Raw genomic sequence first — 26,015 nt, 5'->3', positions numbered from 1 at the left:
AGCATATGCTTGAGATGCATTTTTTGTAATTATAAGAGAAGCTGCAAGAAAGCTATGGAAGTTTACATGCTTTTACATTCACAGAATTGTACATAAAATCCAATTTAATTGCAGGTATAGGTAGTGAAGGGCAGGTTGTGCAGCCTCAAAACCCTTGTGACATATAGAAACCGCTTGTCGGAGAATGCGTGGGCCTCAAAGCCGCCTGTCTAATACCTAATAATTTTTTCCTGACACTTTCCTGTGTCCCCCACTGTCACCCGAGTCATTAAATGTTCAAAGATAATTACATCTTTTTGGTGCTTCACGTCTAACACGTTAGTTTTACAAATAATAAACAGAAAGGATTGGTGGGCGGTTCTTGCCAGGGAATATTTTGCTTCCTGCAGATGAACAGCAAGCAACTCACAAAGACTCTTATAAAGCACCAGTGTGACTAATTGATATGCTCGTTATGCTGATTCATTAGTCTGAGGCTCTCAATCTCTTGCTATAACACAACTCCCAGAAACCCAAGGGAAACTAGTGGCTGCCATTTGAATTTTAAGATTTGTAGTTCAGAAAGAGACAGACTAAAGGTTACTGCTAAATTTACATGTATGATGATATTGGCAGGAAATCCTGAAATGAGGACGCACTCCTGCGGCACAACCAGTTCGGATAAAAATTCGATCTTTATCCCGCGAATTAAAAACAAAAGTCCTAACGCATTTCGTATCTAGAGATACGTAATCATAGGTGCCTATGATTACATATCTGTAGATATGAAACGCGTTAGGACATTTGTTTTTATCTATGGAATAAAGATCTAATTTTTATCCAAACTGGTTGTGCCACAGGAGTGCGTCCTCATTTCAGGATTTCCTTGCGTCTCACCCCAATCTACGGGTTCGGGGCTCTGCACCCGGGCCACCCATCTTCATCGGTGAGTGCGAACAATTTTTATGCAACAGTGACAAGAAGGCTGACCCCCTTTAGAGACGGACCTGGGGCTTTGCACCCAATTCAATTTTCATACAGGGTGAGCTTCGGCTTTTTATTAGAAATGGTTAAATATTTAATATTTGGATAGAGCTGCGGGTTTTTCTTCCTGTTGATGATATTGGCAGCTGATGTTGGAGGGAGCTTCATTACTGGCTGTGAGCTTGGCTACTTGCCATGGGCATGGTGGTTCCTTTGTCTCTCATTCTAGCCCTTGTATACTCAGCACAGTCAAATGGTTAAGTCATAGCTGGCATGGCTGCTACCAACATTTGGCTAAAGCAAAACATTGGGACATGCTATGGCCAGATTTTGTATTAGATCACTAGCAGTTTTATTTGTCAGAGAGTCTCATCCATCCAAGCATACAAGTGCCCTTTACCCTGGGTTACTCCCTGTGAGTGTGCCAAGTACTGGGCTTGGGGGGGAAGGGCTGCATTGTAGGAACCCCTATAAAGTAAGTTATGGTTCTGGCCATAGTAAGTGGCACACCACCCCATTCCAAAAAAGTGATTCATAGGAAATGTTATATGGGGGTTTAGCTAAGTCTTCTTTTTCACTGCACCTGTGTGTCTGTAACAATGAGGGTATAGATGACTGCTGGTACACATCATTTTTTTAAGAAGATGCCAGCGAAGTCTAACAAAGCTTTAGCTGATCTATGTTCTAAGCTTTGAAGCAGCCATACGAGGAATCCCTGTTGTTAGTACTAATCCGATGGCTGTCTACATGAGTGGAAAATAAAGACATTTTTTTCTGGTAACAAACAGCTATTCGTTCCAGAGGAGTCGTTAGTTATATGTTAGCCTTTAAAAAGTGCAAAAAGTCAGTAGATTTAGCCAATACATATGCCCTGGGAAACTTAAAATGTAATATTGCTAAGTTTAGCATTTTGCACAACACATTTTACTGATACCTATAAGAAATTGAAATCAGGTTTTTATATTGTGTACAGTAAAGGGTAGACTAAAATCACTGTTTCACTGTTGGATTTTGAGCCTATGATTGAGAGCCCCTTTTTACTCAAAGAAAGCTGCAGTATTAATACTTTGGTCAACCTACAGTATCTTTTCTAGATTCATACTGGCTACCTCCTATACTGAGGGTCAGGCAGGGGTGCTGCACCAATGAGGCGAGTTGAGAAACTGGCTAATCTGGTTTTCAAACCAGAAGTTCAGCTCTTCTATCTCAGAGAGTACAATTATTCTCTCTGCGCTAGCATCCTGGCACTCTCCAACTCCCTCTTGGACCCTTCGGACCCCCTCCGGCGCAAAAAGGTGAGGGGGGCAGCAACAGCAAGCTGCCTCTGGTTGCGGAGGGGCCAGGATCACCCCTGGGGTCAGGGGCATATGTACCTGCATCCCTGCAGGCTTTTATATTCTGTAAGATATAGATATAAACCAAATTAGTAATTGTTGGATTGCGATTAGTGATTCGCAGCCAAATTCTACATTTCACCACCTGCAATTTTTTTCACAAAACTGCTGCAAAAAATTGCCATGAAAAAGTTTGCCACGACAAAAAGTCACTGAACCAAAACAATTCACCACAAAAAAATGAGCATTGACTTTAATACATTTGGATTGAGAAAAAAAGTTGCACAAGTAAAAAAAAAACATTTTTGTTGCCTATTGACTTGAATGCGTTTCTTAAAGGAGAAAGGAAAGGCTTTGTGCACTTGGGGGCAGGGCTGGAACTAGGGGTAGGCAGAGGAGGCAGCTGCCTAGGGCGCAACGATTACATCTTCTGCCTATCCCTACACTGGACCTGGCACAAGACTTGTGCGTGATCACTAGTACTGCGCCTCTACGCGCATGCGTGAGCAAACGCCTCTACCTGCATGTGCACGAACGCCTCTACTGCACATGTGCGCGTGAACGCCGATGCCAAACAAGCACGCACAAATGCCGCTACCGCACATGCGCGTGACCACAGCTAATGCGCGCCGGGGATGGGGGGCGATCTGGCTAGCTGGTCCAACCAACCTGGCCCGCCTCTGCTTGGGGTTGCCAAATGTTAAGCACCCTTAAATGATTGTATTGACTTACCTGAAACCGTGGGCCGGTGCTCCTATCATCAGAAAACTGCACTGGCCCAGGGTTATACCAGTGAGCACCACAAAGCGATCCACTTCCTTCGCGTGGCTGCGCAGTAGAAGAGCCGGACTTTAACTAAAAAGTCAGCTATTTCGTTCAACTGCACTTACGTCTGCCCCGGGAAATTTGAAGAAATAGGAAGACGTAAAAGGATCGCTTTGTGGTGCTCACTGGTATAACCTTGGGCCGGTGCAGTTTTCTGCTGATAGGATCACCGGCCCGGGGTTTCAGGTAAGTCAATACAATCACTAGGGGGTGCCTAACATTTGGCACCCACAAGTGTATGAAGCCTTTCCTTCTTCTTTAAATGTTTTGCCTTTTTGCGAATTTTGCAGGACAGAGTCATTGATTACTAATTGTGGTAGAATATCTCCCGTTCCACAAAAACCAAACCCGCATCTGCTATTAAAATCTAAATAGTGGATGGGTTTTATTGGCAAAAAATGTGATGTCATTAGCTGTCCAGAGCAGTGAATCCAGTGGCTATAGAGGAAGCAGACTTCACAGTCATGGAGGGAAGGAGCTGGGGACTGGTGGTCCAGACTAAGGAGTCCACTTCCACTATAGCTGACCTATCCTCAAAAAATGTGCGCACCCACTGCAAACTATTAGCAGCAGAGATTTGTGCATGCAGGGCAGTCATCAGGAGGGGACAGGGGGGAGAGTTGTAGGGGGCCCTGAGGGTAAGGGGGGCCCGGCCACGCCACACTTACTTGATTAACCAGGCCCCCCATCTTTCTGAGAGCTGCTGACTTTGGAATGGAATGGACGTTTAAGGGGCCCTGGCCACCAACTTTCTAATAATATGGGGGGGGCCCTGGCCACCAATTTTTTTTTCTCATGTGGGGTCCTAGCCACCAATATTTTTGAATGGGGGGGCCCTGGCCTCAAATATTTTTTTATGGGGGCCCTGACCACCAACATCTTTTTATTTTTTATTAACATGTGGGAACCCTAGCCACCAATATTTTTTTTGTTTTTTTACTTTGTGGTGGGGGACGGACCTGTGGGGTGGGGAGGGCGGACCTGTAGGTGGGGCTTGCGGTGAGTGCAGCCCAGGGGGCCCAGGAATTTTGTCGTATGGGGCCCTGCGGTTTCTGATGGCGGTCCTGTGCGCATGTGAGCAGGAGAGGGTTGTGCAGGAGGGGGGCAGCGTGGTGTACTTACACCACTGAGTAAATTCCATGAAAATAAAGACACAGGTTTGGTCTAGACAAAGAATAAGGCATTATCTAGATCCATAGTCTGGAATATTGAGATTATATCCCATTCCTAATGCAGCAGATTTTTCATATAGATTAGAAATGATATAGAAATTACATATTGCAGCAGGGGTTGGACATTAGAGTACTCCAAATACTCATGAGTATTTGGAATACATATGAGTGAGACATGGACTAGAAAGGATCTATGGGAAATCTTTTTTAGATATGAGGATCTAGGATAATTTAAGCCATTCCCCTGCTGTTTGCTTTTCAACAATATTTGTGTTCCTTCAGAGTTGAAGTTTTGTGTAAGGAGGCATTGCTTATTGTCTTGAAAATGCATATATATATGTTGGGTTGGGACTCCCAATGATATCAATACCACTAGCAAACACATTAAACTTACTCGTCCCAACGCTCACTGTGTTTTTGGTAGCGTAATGTGTCCAGGGCAACAGCATTAAATTCCACATCTCCTGGGGAAGGCCACTGATTGGTGAGATGATTGGTTAACTCTTGTCTCGCTCTTAAGTCATTATTCTTTAGAACAGTCCTGTGAAGATACAGACAGTGAGCTCCTTTATTTTCTATCAAAATAAAGGCCAATTGATGAATGGAGGAAAAATGGTAGATGGGAATGGCTGAAAAATAATCATAGCCCCCGCAATGGAGTTTACACATAATTTCCAAATTCCGTATAATTCTGTTGTGATTGTGATCATAGCAACATGAGATTGGAGTTAAGCCTCAATGCTGCCACCTGTTTTGTTTATTTATGCTGAAATGGTGAATGAACTGACACATGGATTTATGGGGCTGATTATGTTTTTAATTAATGTGCCTGGAGAGATATTCCAACAGAAACTTAAGGGTAAGATTTATCAAGGGTCGAATAGTAAATTAGAAAAAATTCACACATTTGAATTTTAATCCCCCTATTCGAATGTAAACATGTCTCGAATGTCTCGACTATGGAAACTGTCCTAATTCGAATATTAGCCAACTTAAACCTGCCGAGTTCATGTACAAGTCAATGGCAGAACTCCGTTGAGCCATTTGGAGATCTTAATAGCCTTCCTGACATTCAAGGTTTTTTTGGGGGAGAAAAACTCATACTATTCGTATGAATCGAATGCATTCAAATTTTTGGGTTGGAACCATTCGATCGAATAGTAGACATTCTATTTTTTTCTTAAATAACCTCCCAGTCGAGTTGTGAGTATATTCGAATTTAGAAAATTTTGAAATTCGAATGGGCCTCTAAGGGGCAGATTTATCAAGGGTCGAATTGAAATTTCTAATTTTTAAATTTGAATTTCGAGTTTATTAGTGTAATTCGACTAGGGAATAGTCTAAATTTGATTCGATTCCATTCAAAATTAGAATTTTGAAATTTGTCCCTTTAAAAAAAAGAATTAGAATTCAACTATTTGCCATCTAAAACCTTCCGAATTAGTGTTTTAGCCTATGGGGGACCTCCTACAATCAATGGAGTGATTTGGTGGACTTTTGAAAAAAATGGGGTATTTTTTGGTGAAAAAACGCAAATCAAATTAGATCGACTTCGATTCGAATTTGCAGCTCGATCATATTCAGGCGTTTTTAATTTTAATTTTTTTTAATGAATTCCGATTGGTAATTTTTTCGAATTTTGAGTGGGTTTTGGTGGGAGTTTGTAGAAACTCGCATAAACTCTAAATTCGACCCTTGATAAATCTGCCCCTAAGTGTTCAGTGGCAAATATCCAACACTCATATGACCAAGGTAGATGAAGACTGAGAGTGGCATCTAAGTTGCTATGGAATTAGAGTCATTTTTAATGGGGGACAGAGGGGATGTTTGGCTTTTTTCTCCGGCTTTAGAGTTATTCCTTTGCCAAGTATAAGTATAACATGACAATATTTTTTGGCGCACAACAGTAAGATTTCACTGTTTGCCTGTTTGGTCTCAGCTAGAGTTTTATATGCAATTAGATTCTCTTGCTCACGGATATGGTTTCAATGACTGTGAATAAGGGATGCACCAAATCCACTATTATGGATTCGGCTGAACCCCCGAATCTTTCGATAAAGATTCGGCCGAATACCGAACCGAATTCTAATTTGCATATGCAAATTAGGGGGTTATTAACTAAACTCCGAATGTGAAAATCATTAAAAATTCGTGATTTTTTTTTAATAAAATCAGACTTTCAAAAAATCATTAATTTTTGGAATTTATTAAACCCAGAGGATGGAAAAAGTCTGGATCAGAAAATCCGGCATCTTTGACCTGTCGAGATTGCATATAAAAGTCAATGGGAGAAGTCCCAATGATTTTTTGATGTGTGCTGGGTTTCGTGCAATACCCCGAAGTTTTTGGAGTTTTCGGGCAAAAAACAGTTTTCAAAGAGTTTTTGGGTGAAAAATCCGAAAAAAATCGGAGTTTTCGGGTTCAAAGAAAATTCTTGGGACAATGTAATAATAAATAAGCGTAAAAAAAAACAAAGTTTGATCGGAGTTTGCACCAGTAAATGTTAAAATATAATCGGATTTTGATAAATAACCCCCATGATGTTTACTCTACAAATACATTTAATCTCTCCAGCAGCCTCCTACTAATGATTTCTCCCAGGCATGCTAGTTTAATGTGAAATTTTAATCCAGATGATTTAAATGTAGGTACATTTTACATTCAGAATTTGGTCCCTGAAATAAATGTGAAGATTAGAGGGATTACGATTTGTGAGGCCCTACCACCAAAAAGCCAGGCATCTGTACTAAAGGTTTGATTTGTGATTTACTTTCCTGTTGGTCACGGCCTCTTTGAATCCTTTGCTAGCAAACTGCATTACTAAGTCCATGCACAATATTTTGGGCCAGATATTGTATACAATTTCTTCATACAGTTATGGGATCCTTATATGGAAACCCGTTATCCAGAAAGCTTTGAATTACAGAAAGGATGTCTCCCATAGACTCCATTTTATCCAAATAATCCAAATTTGTAAACATTATTTCCTTTTTCGTCTGTAATAACAAAATGTTACCTTGTACATGATCCCAACTCAACGAAGATATAATTAATCCTTACTAGAAGCAAAAAAAAAGCAAAATGTCTAATGTTTACGTGATTGGAACAAGTATCATGAACAATGTTCATGATACAAGCGACTGCAGATTAGATTACAGAATTGGAAGAGAATAGTAAAACAACAAAAATACTCTGGCAAAAACCTGTAAGGGTTAATCCACATGAGGAGATTCGGGGAGATTTAGTCGCCTGGCGACTAATCGCCTCTTCTTCTGGGCGACAATCCCAGAAGGCGAAGTTGCCTCGCGAGGAAACTTTGGGCGACTTCGGAAAACAAAGCGCCGCGTGTGCTTTCTCGCAGGCAACTTTTCATTATAGCGGATGGGAAGACACGCAAAGGCAGTTCGGGGAGAATGTCGCCCAGAAGAAGAGATTTTTGATTTTAAGCCGGCGCAGAGTCAGGGAAGGCGTTTGAGGAGAATCGCAATAACGAGGCGATTAGTCGCCAGGAACTAAATCTCTCTGAATCTCCTCGTGTGGACTAACCCTTAAGGGTCAGGCCACACTGGGTGTTTTGGGGAGATTTGGTCGCCTGGCGACTAATCGCCTCGTTATTGCGATTCTCCCCAAACGCCTTCCCTGACTCTGCGCCGGCTTAAAATCAAAAAACGCCGGAGCTAATCACACGCGGCAATTCGTTTTCCGAAGTTGCCTGAAGTTTCCTCGTGAGGCAACCCTAAACCTACAATTTATCACCAGAAACCAACATAATCAGTGGACCATGGATGCCCTCTTCCACAATAATTGCCTCTCTTGATCTTGAAGGATGGTTCACTCCATCTAAAAACTAATGCTACAACCATATTGTTATTGCTACTTTTTATAATTTATCTTTAGTCCCTCTCCTATTCATATTCCAGTTTCTTATTTAAATAAACGGTTGGTATGGTAATGTGGACCCTAGCAACCAGACTGCTAAAATTGCACACTGGAGAGCTGCAGAATAAAAAGTGAAATAATTTAAAAAAAAAATAATAAAAATGTAATGAAATTTAAAGGTGAACAACCCCTTATAAATGATTGTAAACATTGAATATATTAGCTATATATGCTTGGGAAGCTTGGGATCTGGAGGGGGGGGATCGTTCTACAGTTTGGACCACAATTCTTTAAGTCCTGAAAAACATTTAAAACATGAATGTATAAAAGCATAATTTTGTGCTGGCTGGTATTGCCGAAGCAGTCAAAGCTTGGCTTCAGTGACTATAATATGTTCCCATCTTTGAAAAATTATTTGCATGGAGCAAAATATTTAAGTGATGACAAAGGGAAGTCTTTAAGAAGTGATAGAACTTAACAACAAATAAAAATATACCTTGTAGGTAACATAATTGACGAACGCCTACTTTTCTGTACACACTCACAATCTCAAACAGCACTGCCCTGAAAACGTCTCTTTCACAAAACAGACCTGCACAATAACTGGATCGCTCAAAAGATATAAAAATATCAAGCTGGAGCTGTCAGGGAAGGAATAAATGAGATTCTGTTAACATCTTATTTTGGTTACTGTCAAAATATTTTATCAATGGAACACAAACAATTTTATTTATTGCATATTGTTGCATTTGAATGGTGATACATAGAAATCATTATACAGGGAATAAATGATCACCTGCTGTTAAATACAAGGATATCATATGTCACAAAGGAGTTCCATGATTGCACTATGAATGGCTGAAGGCTAAAATATCCAGGTCATGGTATTCCATGGTGACTAATAGCTTTATACTATATAATTGAGTTAACACAAGTCTTTTTCCCAAATGATATTATTTCAGGTCACGTGATTTCAATGAGCACTAACGGGGGGAATGCAATAATAGTTGGTAATGGAAAAATATTTGCAAAGTTTATGCCTTTGCAGAAATGTAACTTAGCTTTAGCGAACGCAGAAACTGTTAAGCGATGGCTTCCAGCAGTGGAACAGATATTGCAAACTTATAGTTTAGGCCAGTGCGCAGTAATAAAACATTTCATTGTTTGCTCCATTGTTTGCTCCAAAACACAACGACAACTTCACGCGCTTCCTAAAAGTGTGCCGTGCAAATTCTAATGTTTGTGCAAATTGTTGTAACTGTTATAACATTTCCCCCTATGACTAAAATTTTACAGCCATGTTCATAACTGTAGTGCATTATATTTATCAGTTTTTCCTTACAAAAGCTCAGCATCTTCACTTTTTAACACTGATGAAACTATTTCCTCTAGGGTGTTAATTTTAAAGGGCATGTAAAGGCAAAAAAATAAAATCCCATTTTTACTTTCTTTAATGAAAAAGAAACCTGTCTCCATTATACTTTAATTAAAAAATGTGTACAGTTTTTATAAGAAACCTGACTGTATGCAGTGAAATTCTACCTTCATTTACTGCTGTGGATAGGAATTGTCAGACGGTCCCTAACTGCTGAGCAGGGAAACAATCATATTTATGAACAGCAGGGGGAGCCCCCGCCTTACTTCCCAGCCATGCAGAACTCAAGCAGCTTTGTTTATGACGATCCCTAAGCAGCCCAGACCACACTGAGCATGTGCACAGTCTTAGTCTTGCAAAGATGTTTAACAAAGTTACAAGATGGTGACCCCCTGTAGCAAACTTTGAAATCATAAATTATTTGTTTGATTAGGCTTGTGGTGCAGTAAGTTCATGTTTATATTTAGTTTACAAAATACAGCATTTCTAGCCTTGTTCTATTTTAGACTTTACATGCCCTTTAATAACCCTGCATTTGTGCCCTGCACACTATAAAGTTTTACATTCCAAATTTTACTGTTTTTGGCTCTGATTATTATTTGATTATTTTAATATTTTTCATACTGCCCTGCTGTTGAAATGAAAGGTACAACATAATGATAATTCTTTTGTTTTGCTTGTACACACCAAATAAGCCTCTAAACAGCTATTTAACCCATTTGGTTTTTGTGAACTTTCCTATAAGCAGGATCAGACCGAGACTTGGAAATTCAGAGACCCCCTAAGCTGATATAATATATTTGATTACAGCAATTCCTGTTTACATTCCATTGAAAGTCCAGGCTCCTAGCATTGCTCTCATTACTAACAATATTACTATAGATTTTCTAATTTTGACCCCTATTTGAAACAAAACGTCAAACAGACTCAATGCAATTTTTTTATCTAATTGAAGACCTCATTCTGTTTCCCATAGATTAACGGGCACAACATTTTTTACGAATACTTGAATTTTGAGCTTTTCGTATTCTCTGCTTCATTCCGCAATTGTATTCTTTTGTGCATTTGTATTTGTATGTTTTAATACATAAGTAGACTTTCATAGTATTCCACAACAAGAGGTTTGACGATTTCAGCAAATACAACATAATATTAAATAATTATGGTAGGATAAGACCTTTTCCCGACCAATAATATTTGAACTGGGTTACCCCTAAGTATTTCATGAAAATAGTAATTTTTGCTATATATATGATAATCTAACCCACTTAACGTCAGTGAAAGAATTACGGTTTATCTAGCTCTGGGAGAGAGATTTGCATTTATATTTTGACACAATATATGGTTGGACATTTTCAAAGACTCAATACGATGTTCCATTAATGTACCAATACAAGAAACTGCACAAAAAGTTTTTCATCAATGGTATTTAGTTCCTGCTAAATCGGCAAAGTGGTATTGCTCCTCTTCATTATTATGTTTTAGGAACTTGACTCTTTTTTGCATATAGGGTGGGATTGTCCCAAGGCAGCCAGGTTTTGTATACAAATCAATTTCTTTTAAATGAATGTTACCTGTTTTCATTGAAGAAGGATCCTGTGGAGGCACTCCATTGGTAATTAATATATCTCTAAACTTCTAAAGTATATTTTCTGCTGCCAAACAAGTTATACAGTAGCTAAAGCATGGCAATGACCCATCCTGGATATACAATTAGTCAAGCCTAAATTGGATAATGTTTTTATATTGGAGAAGCTCACAAGCCTTAACAACGGAACTCAAAAAATATCAATAAAGTCTGGATCCCCTGGCTGACTTACAGGAGTCTATCAAATTAACAGCAACACTCTAATATCTACTTGTGGCCATTTGAGAGACGTATTAGGGCTGGTAAATTCTTGCATATTACTCTCCCTCTCTCTTTCCATTTTTTCTTAAATATTATCATTACTGTTTAGTCACCATCAAATGACAGCACCCATGTCATGTTATTTTATTCTTTTATTATGTTTGGTTCAAGATAACCAAATTAGCAATCACTGCTAATAAGGATCTGTCCGTGAGCTGGGAAATGTCCAGGTTAAAGGACATCAACCCAAGGGTGCAGATTGCAAAAGAAGGTGCTAAACAGCCACACTACCCCACACTTCTCCCTTAAATACCAGGGCAGGGTGGGGTGGTACATGGGTAGGGTCTCCACCTAAACCAGAGGGAGTACTGAGGGTGAAAAACACAACAGGGCTCTACACTTAACACCTTAACACCCAATCCCCATGGGCAAGTGTTCTGTAACTGAGCACTAAGGGGTGTGAAATAAATGATCTGTGTATCATACACATGAGATTAAGGCGTGGAGAAGCCAGGGATGCGGTTGTTTCATAGTCACTGTCTGTTTATTCTTGACATCTAGGCAAAACAGATATAAAATTACATCTCCTATGTTTAACAAAAGGAAGAAATCCAAAGAACCATGCATAGTGCAGATAGCAAGTGTAATTATTGATCAAAGCCTGCAGTCCATTAGCATGACAGCTACATGATGGCCATCACGATAGTACACATGAAAAAATAACAAGTGATTACTCTAAGAAACACAATCGATACAATCGATAGCCATGGAGTACATCAATGATTTCCACTGAAACCCTACAGAAGAACATGAAGCCTGAAAATTGTACTGTCAATGTGATCTGTGGGACTTGAGTGGAAAGAAAGAAGAATTACGTTTTCTTTATACCAAGACAAGTGGAGCCTATGGAGAAAGAAAAATCCATTTCAAAGTAGTCAATAAGACAATAAATACATGTTTATTATAGTTTATCAAGCAAAAGTGAATATTATGCTCTACTTTACTTACAGCACTTAGAATCAACTATAGTGAAACCTCAATTTTACATGCCCTGGTCTTTCTTCATGTTACACCGTTTTTTGTGGTCCCACCTCTATATCATGTATAATACATTTCCCTGATTTTACATTTTCCTGGATTTTACACCCTTTTTCTGCTCCCCTGAAAAACATAAAATGGGGAATTTACTATAAATAAACGTGTTTTTTTGCTTCCCAGCCTTCAGCAAAGATGCATTGTTATGAACGGCATTTTGAATCTGTTAAACCAGCCAGACAGTCTGTTTGTGCAGGTTTATGGATGTCTGGGTTTTATGTTTCAGAAACAAAAGTCTCTGCTGCTCACTCTGCCTCTATCCTGTCTGCCATGTAAATACATATTTCTCCCCAATGCGTGTCATGTAGAAAGATATTCTTAATGGTTTATTCAATTACATTAAAAAAAAGCCCCTGCCTTGGGCACAGCAGGGTAAATTTTAGAAGAGGGACACATAAGGGTTAAACTGTGAAATATTGTAGAAACCCTTTGTCAAGTCTGCATTATTAAGATGTGAACATATTAACTGCCATCCCCTTAACCCAGGGGGTCCAAAAACTTTTTTTTACCCGTGAACCACATTCAAATGTGGGGAGCAACATATTGTAAAGGCCCCATACATGGGCCGATAAAAGCACAGACAGACCGAGTCGGCAGCTTATTGGCCCGCGTGTGGGGCCATCTGACGGGCTTCCCTGATCGATCTCGAACATTTGGCCCTAGGGCCCATGATCGGATCAGCCTGATATCTCCCACTTCAATATGGGTGTTATGTTTTGGGTAGCCAAGGATGAGTAGACTATAACAGTGTTTTATTAGCAGACTCATGCAGCCATTACACAACAGTAAGCAACTCTAACACCACAAGCTGTATAGAAATTATGCACAGTATAAGTCTTGAGCACAGTGACATCTACAGGCCATTTGTATAAACACCACATATTCCCCCTATAGTAGGAAAGCATTTGGACAACTATAATAAACAGCAACAATTAAACAGTATGCATTTTAAAACAATATTATACATTCTTCACATCACATAATCCTTGGTCCATGCAGGTAGTTTTCTGATTCTCTCAGTGGCCTTATAGGTTCACTTTCTTTAGGCCTATTGCAGTTGACATCAGGAGTAGGAAAATGTCCTTCATCAATTGGAGCTTCTCCAAAGTCATATCTAACAGGAGCAAGACAACTTGCATTCCATATGCGTCCATCAAGTCTTGAGCACAGTGACATCTACAGGCCATTAGTATAAACACCACAGTGGGCATATCAGGGAGAGAACCAATTGTTTGGCGACATCACCAAATCAGTGGATCTCTATCTTTTTGGCCACCTTAAGCATAAAAAAAAGTCCCTGGGGATACTAAATTAGGACTGTAATTGGCTATTTGATAGCCTCTATGTGGACTGGCAGCCTACAGGAGGCTCTTTTTGGTAGTACACCTTATGCAACCAAAACTTGTCCCCAAAAAATAAATTAAAAAATAAGCACCTGCTTTGAGGCCACTGGTGGGGCAACACAGGGAAGGGGGGGAGGGGTTTTGCACCCAGGGGGTTTCCTTCTCCTTTAACCAATGCACATTTTGCATTGGGGCACAAGTAACGATGGGAAGTCATTTGACCACATTCAATAAGGCCCGTAGTATTGTTCATAAGAAAGTCCATGCAAGGCACTATTGCAGAATCACCAACCCACCTAGATTCTCTTTAAATCACCCAATTAATACGCCAGACGGGGGATAAGTCAGGGTGGAAGTGAGTGTGGTTAGGACATAACTGGGTGTGACATTGGTGGAAATAGGCACCAACAGGTGTAACTAGGGTTGCCACCTTTTAAAAAAAAAAAATTACTGGCCAGTGGTGGGGGCGGGAACTAAAGGGGCAGACCGTGATGCAAAAAGGGGTGGGCTGGAGCATGACACAAAGGGGCGGAGCCACAGGGTAGTGCCGCAAAAGGGGCAGGGCCACATCGCCAGAAGCCGAAGAAAATGTTCGTTTTTACCGGCGGGCAAGGGCTTTTGTAAATGTTATTACAATTTACCATCAGCTACATTGCCGGTAAATTTGTAATACCGGCCCCGGCCCTGGCAGGTGTTTCCGGCTAGGCTTGTAAAATACCGACTGGGTGGCAACCCTAGGTCTATTAGAGTGTCTTTAAACACCTCCTTGAAATCACCTCTGGGAATTTGACATCTCTGCATAGTTACTTGTCCTGCAAAGCATTTTGGATACTACAACAAAATGTCTATTCTATCAGTACTATAAAGATCTTAGTAAATTAACATATGAATGACATCTTGTGAATAAAATGCTGCCCAATTTCCAATACAAAAGATGGAACACTAATAACGGTGTGTAGAGAGACAGGTGAACCTCAATGTGCAGAAACAAACATATCTTCTGGTATTGGATTATCTAGGAAGCTCTGAAATATAGGACTGTAGTCTTGTTTAAGCAAACAATTAGGTGTTGTAATTATTCATTTTCTTCTTTTTAAAACAGTACCTTGTATGTGTTAACTCATCTAGAATAAATCGATATATTTTAGATTTAGGTTAGTGGGAGCTCCCTTTCTCTGACACTTGATTGGGTGAGTGATAACATAGTTTGGCTATTTAAACTGATGTTTTATAACAGTCATGGTCTTGATAATGGTCTCTCTCTCTCTCTCTCTCTCTCTCTCTCTCTTTCTCTCTCTCTCTCTCTCTCTCTCTCTCTCTATACACATGTTTTTTAAGAGGCAGCATATTTTTTGCCACATAAGTATTGGTTTTTAAGTTGTTTTATTATAAAGACTGTGCACTGAAGCAAAGTATGAAATTGTGGAAATCTAGAGTCTAGACTACCCAGTCATCAAGGGTTTCTCATTTATAGTTTTGAATGTAGATGTATCATACACAAAAAGCAGCTACAGAAATACGTGTATTAGTCGTATATACAAGCAAATGTTGGTATCTGTATCCTCCATAGCCAACAAGTACAGACAGTCCTAATAAAGTTACTTCCATGCAGGTTATTTACAAATAATGAAGATATAGATGTTATCCGCCCTATTGGTTAATGTCCGAAAGCTTAATATGATCATTCAGCCTGCCTCCATCTCGCCTACTCGCCTGCATGACCCTCATCTGCAATCATGACTTTTATGGGCCTTTAATTATTCACACTGCCAGAATATAAGCATCACAGAGCCAGCCAGTGTGACAGCTTCATCTGTTCAGACTACTGAGTGTATACTGTTATAACGAGTTTCCAGATGATTTAGGAAAACAAAAAAACACTGATTCTTCCCCACTGGCCACCTCCACCAAGTTTTCTCTTACAGAGTAGACTCAGCTCACAAGCAAACACGTGGGCTTTTCCTTATAGCTTCCCAGAGTGCTTTCATTCAGTGCCCACAACTAAAGCCACGGCTCCTTCAAGCGGTAACGTCATACAGTGGATTGTGATTCATTCTAATGAATCATTCAGTGCATTCATGACAGTTCAAGGCAGCCTTTCATATCCACAGACTGTTTTCTCTGGCTTTCTTTAGGTTTTTCTTTTGCTCGGTCACTTTTTTTTTCTTTCAGTGTAGAGGAATATAAAACATGATGGCTCTTGTATGAAAGTAGTCTCATCAACCTACAGAGTCTACATTATTTTAAACAAATCACTGTATCTTACAAATCATTCCTGCATCCAATTAGAATATTGGGATATGTAAAAGCCCTGTTATTCAGATACAAACTGCTATAATCAGGCCCAGATTTTGTGGGAAGGCCTGGGTCTATGGCAGCATAAATTTAGGGGCAGCATGCTACACAGCCACTTCCACATTTTTTGTAAAACTTTTAAAATTGGGTACCCAGGAGATTTAACTGCTTATGGGTCAGGGCACACGCTCAGATTCAGGGAGATTAGTCGCCCGGCGACAAATCTCCTCTTCTTCGGGGCAACTAATCTCCCCGAACTGCTAGAATGTAAATGGCCGTCGGGATGAGTGTTTCGTTTTCCGAAGTCACCCAAAGTTTCCTGGTGAGGCAGCTTCGGGCGACTTCAGAGTGAATACCCCTAACGAAGTTGCGCTAGGCAGAATTGAACGCTTGTGCATCTTCGCTTTGATTTGCTCACATCGAAGAAGCAAAAGAAAATGCGTCAGCGTTCGGCGCCCTGGACGCAACTTGCATTTTTGTAAATTAGCGTTGTCTGAGCGAATTTTCGCCTGGCGAATTGTTGCCATGGCTGAGAAGCCATCGCTGGCAAATTTTTGCCACTTAGTAAATTTACCCCCATTGACAGGAGAATCTTCAGTGACTGTTGATAATAGAAAAAGCAACAACGATCTATGTGAATAAGTCATAAGCTGGAGTGGCGGTGCTTTGCTTTGTGTTCCTGCCTTGGTTTAGTCAACACTAAGAGGATTTCTGAAAGAGGAAAACTCTCTGCTACACGCTGATACCTATAATACTTTGAAGAGAATGAGTAATGGAACAATGTATGTGGGAACAGATAACTAAACCACATCCATAATGTATCTTATATTTTTATATAAAGCTGAAGATATAAAATAACTGATGGCAGTGACTGAAGGCTTTTCCACTTAATATTATACTTTATGCTTTAAGGGGTATTGAAATGTAATTTAGCCCACAGGAGGCGATAGAATATCAGAGTAAGGTTAGAGAAGGGAAATATTTTGGCATTGCAAAGTTTAAGATTGTTCTTCGTCAATGAAGCAATTTGTTATGATGTCATTAAATATATTCTTTGATCTTGGCATGCAGTTTGTTGTTATTAAACATACATCATGGCATAAATCAATGACCGCAGACTCTACGCCATGATGGTACATTTATGCCACTGCTGTAGATTCTATGTTGTAGCACAATGAACCGCTAAAGTCAATTTAACCATGGATTTTCTGAATCGTGCCAAAACTCAGGATATGGGTAATGATCATATACTTAAAGCAGGGAAAATTATCTGTACGTTTCCTCTTTACTCTTCCAAAGTCCGGATCTCTGTCTTACTACCTATTGTACTTCAATTATTTTTAGTACAACAACAGTTATTGTGATTAACAATTACTTACAGATACGGGATCCATCATCCAGAAACCCATAATCCAGAAAGCTCTGAATTACATAAAGTCCATTTCCCGTAGACTCCACTTTAATCAAATGATTAAAATATTTCAAATTGATTTTCTTTTTTTCTGTAATAATAAAACAGTACCTTGTACTTGACCCTAACTAAGATATAATTAATCGTCATTGGATGCAAAAAAATCTTTTTGCTTATAATTTATGTTTAAATTATTTTTTAGCAGAATTAAGGTATGGAGATCCAAATTACACAAATTGGCAATATGTCCCTATGCCCCTAATCATCATCATCATCATTTATTTATATTGCGCTGACAAGTTAAGCAGTGCTTATTAATTCAGTTCTTCCAGACAGACTTGTAAAATCCAAATATAGTTTATTAGGTACACATGGAGGTAGCCTTGCACGTTTTGTGTTCTAAAAATACTTAAAGGATACTGTCATGGGAAAAACATTTTTTTTCAAAATGAATCAGTTAATAGTGCTGCTCCACCAGAATTCTGCACTGAAATCCATTTCTCAAAAGAGCAAACAGATTTTTTCATATTCAATTTTGGAATCTGACATGAGGCTAGACATTGTCGATTTCCCAGCTGCCCCAAGTCATGTGACTTGTGCTCTGATAAACTTCAATCACTCTTTACTGCTGTACTGCAAGTTGGAGTGATATTACCCCCTCCCCTTTTCCCCCCAGCAGCCAAACAAAAGAACAATGGGAAGGTAACCAGATAACTAAGAACAGCACTTAATAGTAAAAACCCATGTCTCACTGAGACACATTCAGTTACATTGAGAAGGAAAAACAGCAGCCTGCCAGAAAGCATTTCTCTCCTAAAGTGCAGGCACAAGTCACATGACTGGGGGCAGCTGGGAAATTGACAAAATGTCTAGCCCCATGTCAGATTTCAAAATTGAATATAAAAAAATCTGTTTGCTCTTTTGAGAAATGGATTTCAGTGCAGAATTCTGCTGGAGTAGCACTATTAACTGGTGCGTTTTGAAAAAAACATGTTTTCCGATGACAGGATCTCTTTAATCATAGGCATTTTGGGACACTCCTGTACCATATAACGCTGGAGTGAAAGTCGCACAGCCATCTTACTTGCATGCTTAAGAATCTAAAAGAGATCTAATCTTTTCTGCCATTTTTTAAGTTTAACACCATTACATTGGCAACCAAGTCCTCGCCCAAAACGGATTAGTGGCAAACATACAGAACTGTGCAGTGTTGCCGTTATTTGGCCTGACTCACTTCTGTTCTTTGCATAGTTTGCCATGATTGGGGATCAGGAGCATGCACACTGGCCTACGACCCTGGCTCATCTTCTTTGAAGCAGGGATCTGAACACTGTTAAGCAATACAACTCAAGATAACAGCTGCCACCAATGCAGCACATCTCTTTCCACAGAACAACGGGCACAGTAAGGTTTTCACACTTCTTAATGATGGGTTCGGGAGGGTTGCTGGGGGTCAGCGGAAATTTAGAAAAGAGAGGGGACTCTTTCATTCTGCTAATTACCCCAAGATCACCAGCACTTTATGTGGAAATACATTTAACGTGTTATTTCATTTTTAAGTGGGTAAAAAGTGTAATGCATTTCAACGCAAAACATATGCATAATATTTCTCTAATAATAAGTCTTTAGCCTCATGTATAAATGTAATTTTTTTAAAAAGACCTGGCAACTTCATTAAACGTATTTCTAATTACAGTATGTGGTACAGGTATGGGATCCGTTATCTGGAAACCCGTTATCCAGAAAGTTCCGAGTTATGTGAAGGCCGTCTCCCATAGACTCCGTTTTATCCAAAAGATCCAAATTTTCAAAAATGATTCTCTTTTTCTCTGTAATAATAAAACAGTAGCTTGTAACTTGCTGTTTTTTTATTTTTTTTAATCTTTTTTTTTTTTATTTTTTTATTTTTTTTAATGGTTTCGCTGTGTGACCCTAGTTGTCATTTATTATTGTAATGGAGATTCCGATATGGCTTGTATCTACAGCACTGTATTTTCCTTTCCTTCCATGTCATACTCCCCCCTCTGTTTTACCCCCCTTTTTATGTTTTCTTTTTGTGTATAAAACTCTCAATAAACAGTTATTTAAAAAAAAAAAAAACCAGTAGCTTGTACTTGGAAGCAAAACCTTATTGGAGGCAAAACCAGCCTATTGGGTTTATTTAATATTTACATAATTTTCTAGTTGATTTAAGGTATGACAATCCACATTTCTGAAAGATCCATTATCCGGAAAACACCAGATCCCAAGGATTCTGGATAACAGGTCCCATACCTGTAGGCTTTTTTTCTCTTATGAACACAGATCCAGAAATTTACTAATGAAACAGAAAAATAAGCAGCCGGAATAAGTTATATCTCTCCGCTCCCAGGTCTCCCTTGTGCCAAGTTAAATGCATGTGCAGTATGGAACCTTTAAATACTATACTGTTCTTGTGCCAAACCCCAATAGTACAGGTATAGGATCCCTTATCCAGAAACCCGATATCCAGAAAACTCCGAATTATGGAATCGCTGTCTCCCATAGACTCCATTTTATCCAAATAAAAATTTTTAAAAATGATTTTCTTTTTCTCTGTAATAATAAAACAATAGCTTGTACTTGATCCCAACTAAGATATAATTAATCCTTATTGGAAGCAAAACCAGCCTATTGGGTTTATTTAATGTTTAAATGAATTTCTAGTAGACTTAAGGCACGAAGACCCAAATTACAGAAAGATCCGTTATCCGGAAACCCCCAGGTCCTGAGCATTCTGGATAACCGGTCCCATACCTGTATTGGGAATTTAAAACACGGTGATGCATCAATTTGCAGGGAATGTCCCTGGCGCAAGTACTTTTTTCAAAGAAGAGGCCCACAGGCGCAGGGTAAAATTGTGGTTTTAGTCAGTAGGGTGCCCAAAATACTGGCTCCCATCCCAAGTTTTTTTTTACTTTCATTGTCCTTAAATGAAAGCTCCAGCAGAATTCTGCACTGAAATCCATTTCTCAAAAGAGCAAACAGATTTTTTATATTCAATTTTGAAGTCTGACATGGGGGTAGACATATTGTCAATTTCCCAGCTGCCCCAAGTCATGTGACATGTGCTCTGATAAACTTCAGTCACTCTTTACTGCTGTACTGCAAGTTGGACTGATATCACCCCCTCCCTTCCCCCCCCAGCAGCCAAACAAAAGAACAATGGGAAGGTAACCAGATAACAGCTCCCTAACACAAGATAACAGCTGCCTGGTAAATTTAAGAACAGCACTCAATAGTAAAAACCCATGTCTCACTGAGACACATTCAGTTACATTGAGAAGGAAAAACAGCAGCCTGCCAGAAAGCATTTCTCTCCTAAAGTGCAGGCAGCTGGGAAATTGACAAAATGTCTAGCCCCAGGTCAGATTTCAAAATTCGATATAAAAAAATCTGTTTGCTCTTTTGAGAAATGGATTTCAGCGCAGAATTCTGCTGGAGCAGCACTATTAAATTTTTTTTCCCATGACAGTATCCCTTTAAAAGGAAATAAATGGATGGTGTCGCCCTAATGACTTACCACCAAATAACAAATACATTTTAAGGAGCTTACACCATCACCCTTGATGCACACAAATGACCTTGGAGCTTATACCCCACAATATGATTTTTACTATAAGGCATCATTTTTTCATTATTAGAGAAGGTTTTTTCCAGTGCAGAAAATGTGACCATTAAAGCACCTGCCTTCAGTAGTGAAACGAAGCCTCGTGTGGTACTCACAGCTGATCCTGCAGCTCTACAATGATATATTCAAGCTGTTCCTTCTCCAGTTTGTGATTTAACTCAATGTCTTCAATTCTCTGAAGAAGTAGCTTGTTCTGGGACACTGATTCTGAAAAGTGAGCTTCTCTCAGTCGCACCAGCTCCTCCAGATAACACTGAAAAAGAAACACTGAGTTATAACAGATGCACACCATTCTCACATAGTTAAATGTCAAATGCACAAGGCTGTAGTGGGACACTGGGAATTGTAGCTAAAAGGCTGCAGTGTGCTTTGCCCCAGGCTCTGCCTCAGCTAAACTCTGCCCACTACAAAACAGACCTGATTAAAAAGTTTATCCAAGATCATTTCAGGGGAGGTTAGAAAGGGTATTTGTCCTTAAGCAGCCAAATCACAGGGGTCACTTGGGTGGAAGACTGACTATAGAATATTGCTTATCCCTGATTTATTCATTCTTTTTCTCCATCAGAACCCTCTACTACCCCCCCCCAGCCCAGATGTTTATGCTCATAAATCCTAGAAACATTTTTCCTTATGTCAGATAACAAAATTAACTTAAAATACATTAACTGATAAACAAATAGTCACAAACATGATAAGGGAGCACCACCCATCAATTGAGAAAACCAGTGGATGGTGTGCAGGGTTAAAGAAATAAGTATTGAGAGAAAAGAGAAAGTTAACCCTTGAAACTGCACCACCCCATCCAAGAGCCTTGCAACCCACGGAACAAGGTTAAAACTTAACTTTTACTAATAATTTAATTAAAAATTGGTCCAGGACAGCTGAAGCAGGAATTAGGGCTGAGCAACCAAATGCTGTTTCGATACCTTCAACTAAGGCATGCATACGTTGCCCAGTTTTCGGGGGAGGCCCTCATAGTTCAAGAGCTTTCTCTACAAAGGTACCTGCGGCGACCGCATCTTTCCAGGCCTCTTAGTTGGTTCTACGCCATACTATTAAGGGAAGATCATGATCCAATAGAGCATATTAGCTGTAAATGGGCTCAGGATCTCCCCCACTTGGAGGAGGGATCCTGGAAGGACATCTTGGAGCAGGTGCCCGATGTTCACATTTCAACTAGGGACAGATATATACATATAAAGTTTTTAAACAGAGTCTACCTAACACCCCATAGACTGGCACAGATCTATCAGGGACATCCTGATGTTTGTGTGAAATGCAACTTCGACCAGGGTAATTATATGCATGTATTTTGGGAGTGTCCTAAAATCCAGAGGTTCTGGGCAGCCGTTCTTCAATTCATGGGATCCTCGTTGGGTCTGCCCCAAATTCGAACTCCTGAATATTGCCTTTTGGGACACGTGGAGGACCTCAGTCTACCAGTTGGAGACAGACTTTGCCTGCAGCAACTACTTCACTTTGCAAGGAAAGCAATTCTTTTGACGTGGAAGGCCCCTGAACCCCCAACTCTGGGTTTTTGGATTAAGTTGATTGATGAGATGCTTCCGAAACAAAAACTTACCTATATGGCACGCGGCTGCCCAGCCAAGTTTGGGAAAATTTGGGGCCGATGGCTGATTGATCCACAGACAAACAGCAGATCTGTAGATATTTTGGACTGAATGTACTATTAGAACCTGGTGTATCGCAGGATGTAAGTAACCCATCCCATTCTTCTTTTACCACCTCTTCTCTTTCTTTCTAATTCTTTCTATCTCTACTATTTTTGTTATAATGAAAATCAATAAAGAAAACCTTTAAAAAAAAAAAATTGGTCCAGGAGAGCATTTAAAACCAAGTTAGGCACAGGGAGTCAGAGAACCCTGGTTAGGTAAAGCGATATTTGCCACCCCTAGGTCAAACGTAAGGCTGATACATAGAGTCTGTAGTGAACCACTACAGTCTATAGTAAATAACTACAATTAGACGCATTTTAGTTTGGTTAGGCAGGGTGACTGAATTGCAAAGAATTTAGGCCACAGCTTCACATCACGAAACGGAGGGAATCTCTGTGGATGAAGGGGTGGGCCATCTATGGAACCGCTCACTGGGGTAGTTTAAATGTAAGCTGCTAAAGCACCATCATTGACTCTGTACTATTAATTAGTGGATCAATTTTTGAGGCCACCTAGACATAGCAATTCCTCCAAAGCAATGGGAGGGTGCGTCGGAGGGTGAACGGGTGGCGGAATTATTGAGACTACGAACTGTTTGGTGTTTGAAAGGGTGGCAATCTAAGAGGTTACCTATACTGGTTATAGGCTATGTGACATTTGTACTTTTTTGCCCTACGTTAGTATCGCAGTTGTGTTTCACACCACACTATCATTGTAGTTATTTACTATAGACTGTAGTGGTTCACTACAGACTCTATGTATCAGCCTTACGTTTGACCTAGTTAAATTATTAGTAAAAGTTGCAAAGCTCTTGGATGGGGTGGTGAAGTTTCAAGGGTTAACTTTCTCTTTTCGCTCAATGATAAAAAAATAGGCATTACTTTGGTAAATTTCTTCCACTGACTAACATGCATGTAAATACACAATTATTATTTTCATTGTAAATATAATAAAGGAGTAAAATAAACAAAAGTAAAAATTTGTGCTTATTTTGCAATAGTGGGTACATTATTATATATATTTAATAAAGTAACCCCTTTTGTAAAATATAAGGATATTATAAGTCACAGAGGAGTTCCGTGACCATATCATTTTTTCTATACAGGTCATGGGACTCCGAGGGGACTTCAAATATCCTCATATTTTACTACAGAGGGTATTTTATTTATTATAATACACAAGTTTAAGTGAGTCATGTGACAAAAATGACATCACTAGTGACCGTTTATAACTGATGACATCACTAGTGACCATTTATAAGGATGTCATTTACAATATAGCCATGGCTTTTGTGTTTATATATATATATATATATATACACATATATATATATATATTGTCAAACCCTCGTCAAGGCTGAACACTAAGCCAAATTTTCAAGCACTAAACCATAGATAAGCATACTGTGTATCTTAACGGTCAAAAAGGCCCCTAATAGTGAGTTGACCCCAGAACAGTCTAATACCAAATGTGCATAGGATTGCAGAACAATTTGGAGTATAGACAACAGTGCAATGACAATCACATTGGCTACTGCAAACACAATACACTGCCTGTGCATTGTGTGACCTCTTGCCTCTGTACCTTTTGTTCCAGTGCTAGCCTATACTTCTGCTCCACTCTCTTGCATTTGTTGTACCAGCTATTTTCATCCATGATAAAAGGAGGACCAATGTTCTCAGGAGTGCTGCTTTCACTGCCACTGCTACCCAGAGTCCGCAGCTCCTCTTCATCACTGCTGATGCTATCAGAGCTAAATACAACACCCAAATGAAAAATATTAGCCCCAAGACAACCATATAGTGTTTAAAAATGTTGATATGCCATGAAAGCCATTTATCACTTTCCCTACCATGGCTCATTTATTCTACAGATCTGACACAGGAGTACCAGCATATCAATGCCAGAGATTCTGTGTTTATGGGTTATTGGTTACACTCCAGGTAAATGTGAGTTTCTCTATAGAACACCATTACAATTTGATCTTAAAGGGTTGAGGAGCATTTGGCATCTCTAGAAGAGGGTGGGAGGGCATATAATGAAAATCATGGTAATTTAAGGTTGAGAGCTGGAGTGTACTGTATGTAAAAATGGGTAGGCGAGGGAAGGGGGTTATGCATGTATGGGTGATGGAAGACAGAGGCCATATACACAGGTATGGATGCCAGACAGATCAGTAAGGGTGGGTCGGTAAATTGAATACAGCCAAGCTGCAATAAGGGCAAATTGGAAAACAAGTTAGATTAAAACTGCTTTCTCAATATTTTATCATATTATATTTAAGATAATATACCTGTGTCGTTTAATACATACTTTTTAAAGAAAATAATAAAAAATGCAGACCCTTGGCAATGAAACTCATCAGTCCCATGCAACTTCAGCCACATTCTAGTCCCAACCAGCTGGGTGAAAGCAGTATAAACTTGCCTTAATATATGATTTAGAATAAAGTGTGCAGCACATTTTACTGTATTAAAGGGGTCATTGAGACCCACTGGAAAGGCAATATTTTATTCCAATGTATTCCAATGTAGAATCCCAATGTATGAACACACTAGACATGAGAACAGGAGAGTACAAAACACTGAGCACTGAAAAAAGGAAACCAGCTAAAGAAATACTGTACATACAAATAGTAGTGGGAATTCAGTGTTGTAGTCTAAATAACATGAACAATTGTTTATTTATAACCAAACATTTACTAGTTGTAAGTTTTAAACAGAAATACTTAGCACATATAGCACCTTATAATATGACAGTGACTTATTACTATGTTTATCTGTTATAGAGTGCTCAAACCCTTAGTTGTGCACCCAAGAGGGTGTCAGGTGCTTAAACTGGATGACTTTGTCTGCCCTTTAGGTCTTGCATCCCATGTAAAATAACCAGTAGCTCTCTGATGAAGGTGAAAAAGTGAATCTGTAATTTATCTAGCTATATGCATACAAATCAAGGGCCACTGAGCCCTTTATTAAGCCTTTGCAGTTTTAAGTAAATTATTACTAGACAAACAGAAGACATTTACCTTTGTGTAAATTTCAGATAAGGCGTATAGTCAATTACAGCGGGGTAGTTCCCATCCAATCCCTCCCCTTTAAGGCAGAAACTACAAAAAAAGAATATACTCATTAGTTATGGCAAAATATTCC

General features: G+C 39.4%; 1 protein-coding gene across 2 annotated transcripts in view; it reads right to left on the bottom strand.

Moving 5' to 3' along the window:
• The window catches only part of rundc3b.S (RUN domain containing 3B S homeolog), a 75,925-nt gene that overhangs the window by 5,729 nt on the left and 44,181 nt on the right, over positions 1–26,015 (bottom strand). Inside the window, exons 6-9 of one of the 2 annotated variants that reach the window (XM_041567446.1) lie at positions 25,892–25,972; positions 24,451–24,619; positions 21,286–21,443; positions 4,689–4,835 (exon numbers count right to left, since the gene is read on the bottom strand). In XM_041567446.1, coding sequence (XP_041423380.1) covers positions 4,689–4,835; positions 21,286–21,443; positions 24,451–24,619; positions 25,892–25,972 — 555 coding nt within the window. The remainder of the gene's footprint in view (positions 1–4,688; positions 4,836–21,285; positions 21,444–24,450; positions 24,620–25,891; positions 25,973–26,015) is intronic. The other variant, XM_018269140.2, reaches the window with a different exon arrangement.

Source organism: Xenopus laevis, chromosome 6S (assembly GCF_017654675.1).
Source record: "Xenopus laevis strain J_2021 chromosome 6S, Xenopus_laevis_v10.1, whole genome shotgun sequence".
NCBI classification, from domain to species: Eukaryota; Metazoa; Chordata; class Amphibia; order Anura; family Pipidae; genus Xenopus; species Xenopus laevis.
This window is presented reverse-complemented; position numbering and strand designations above follow the sequence as displayed.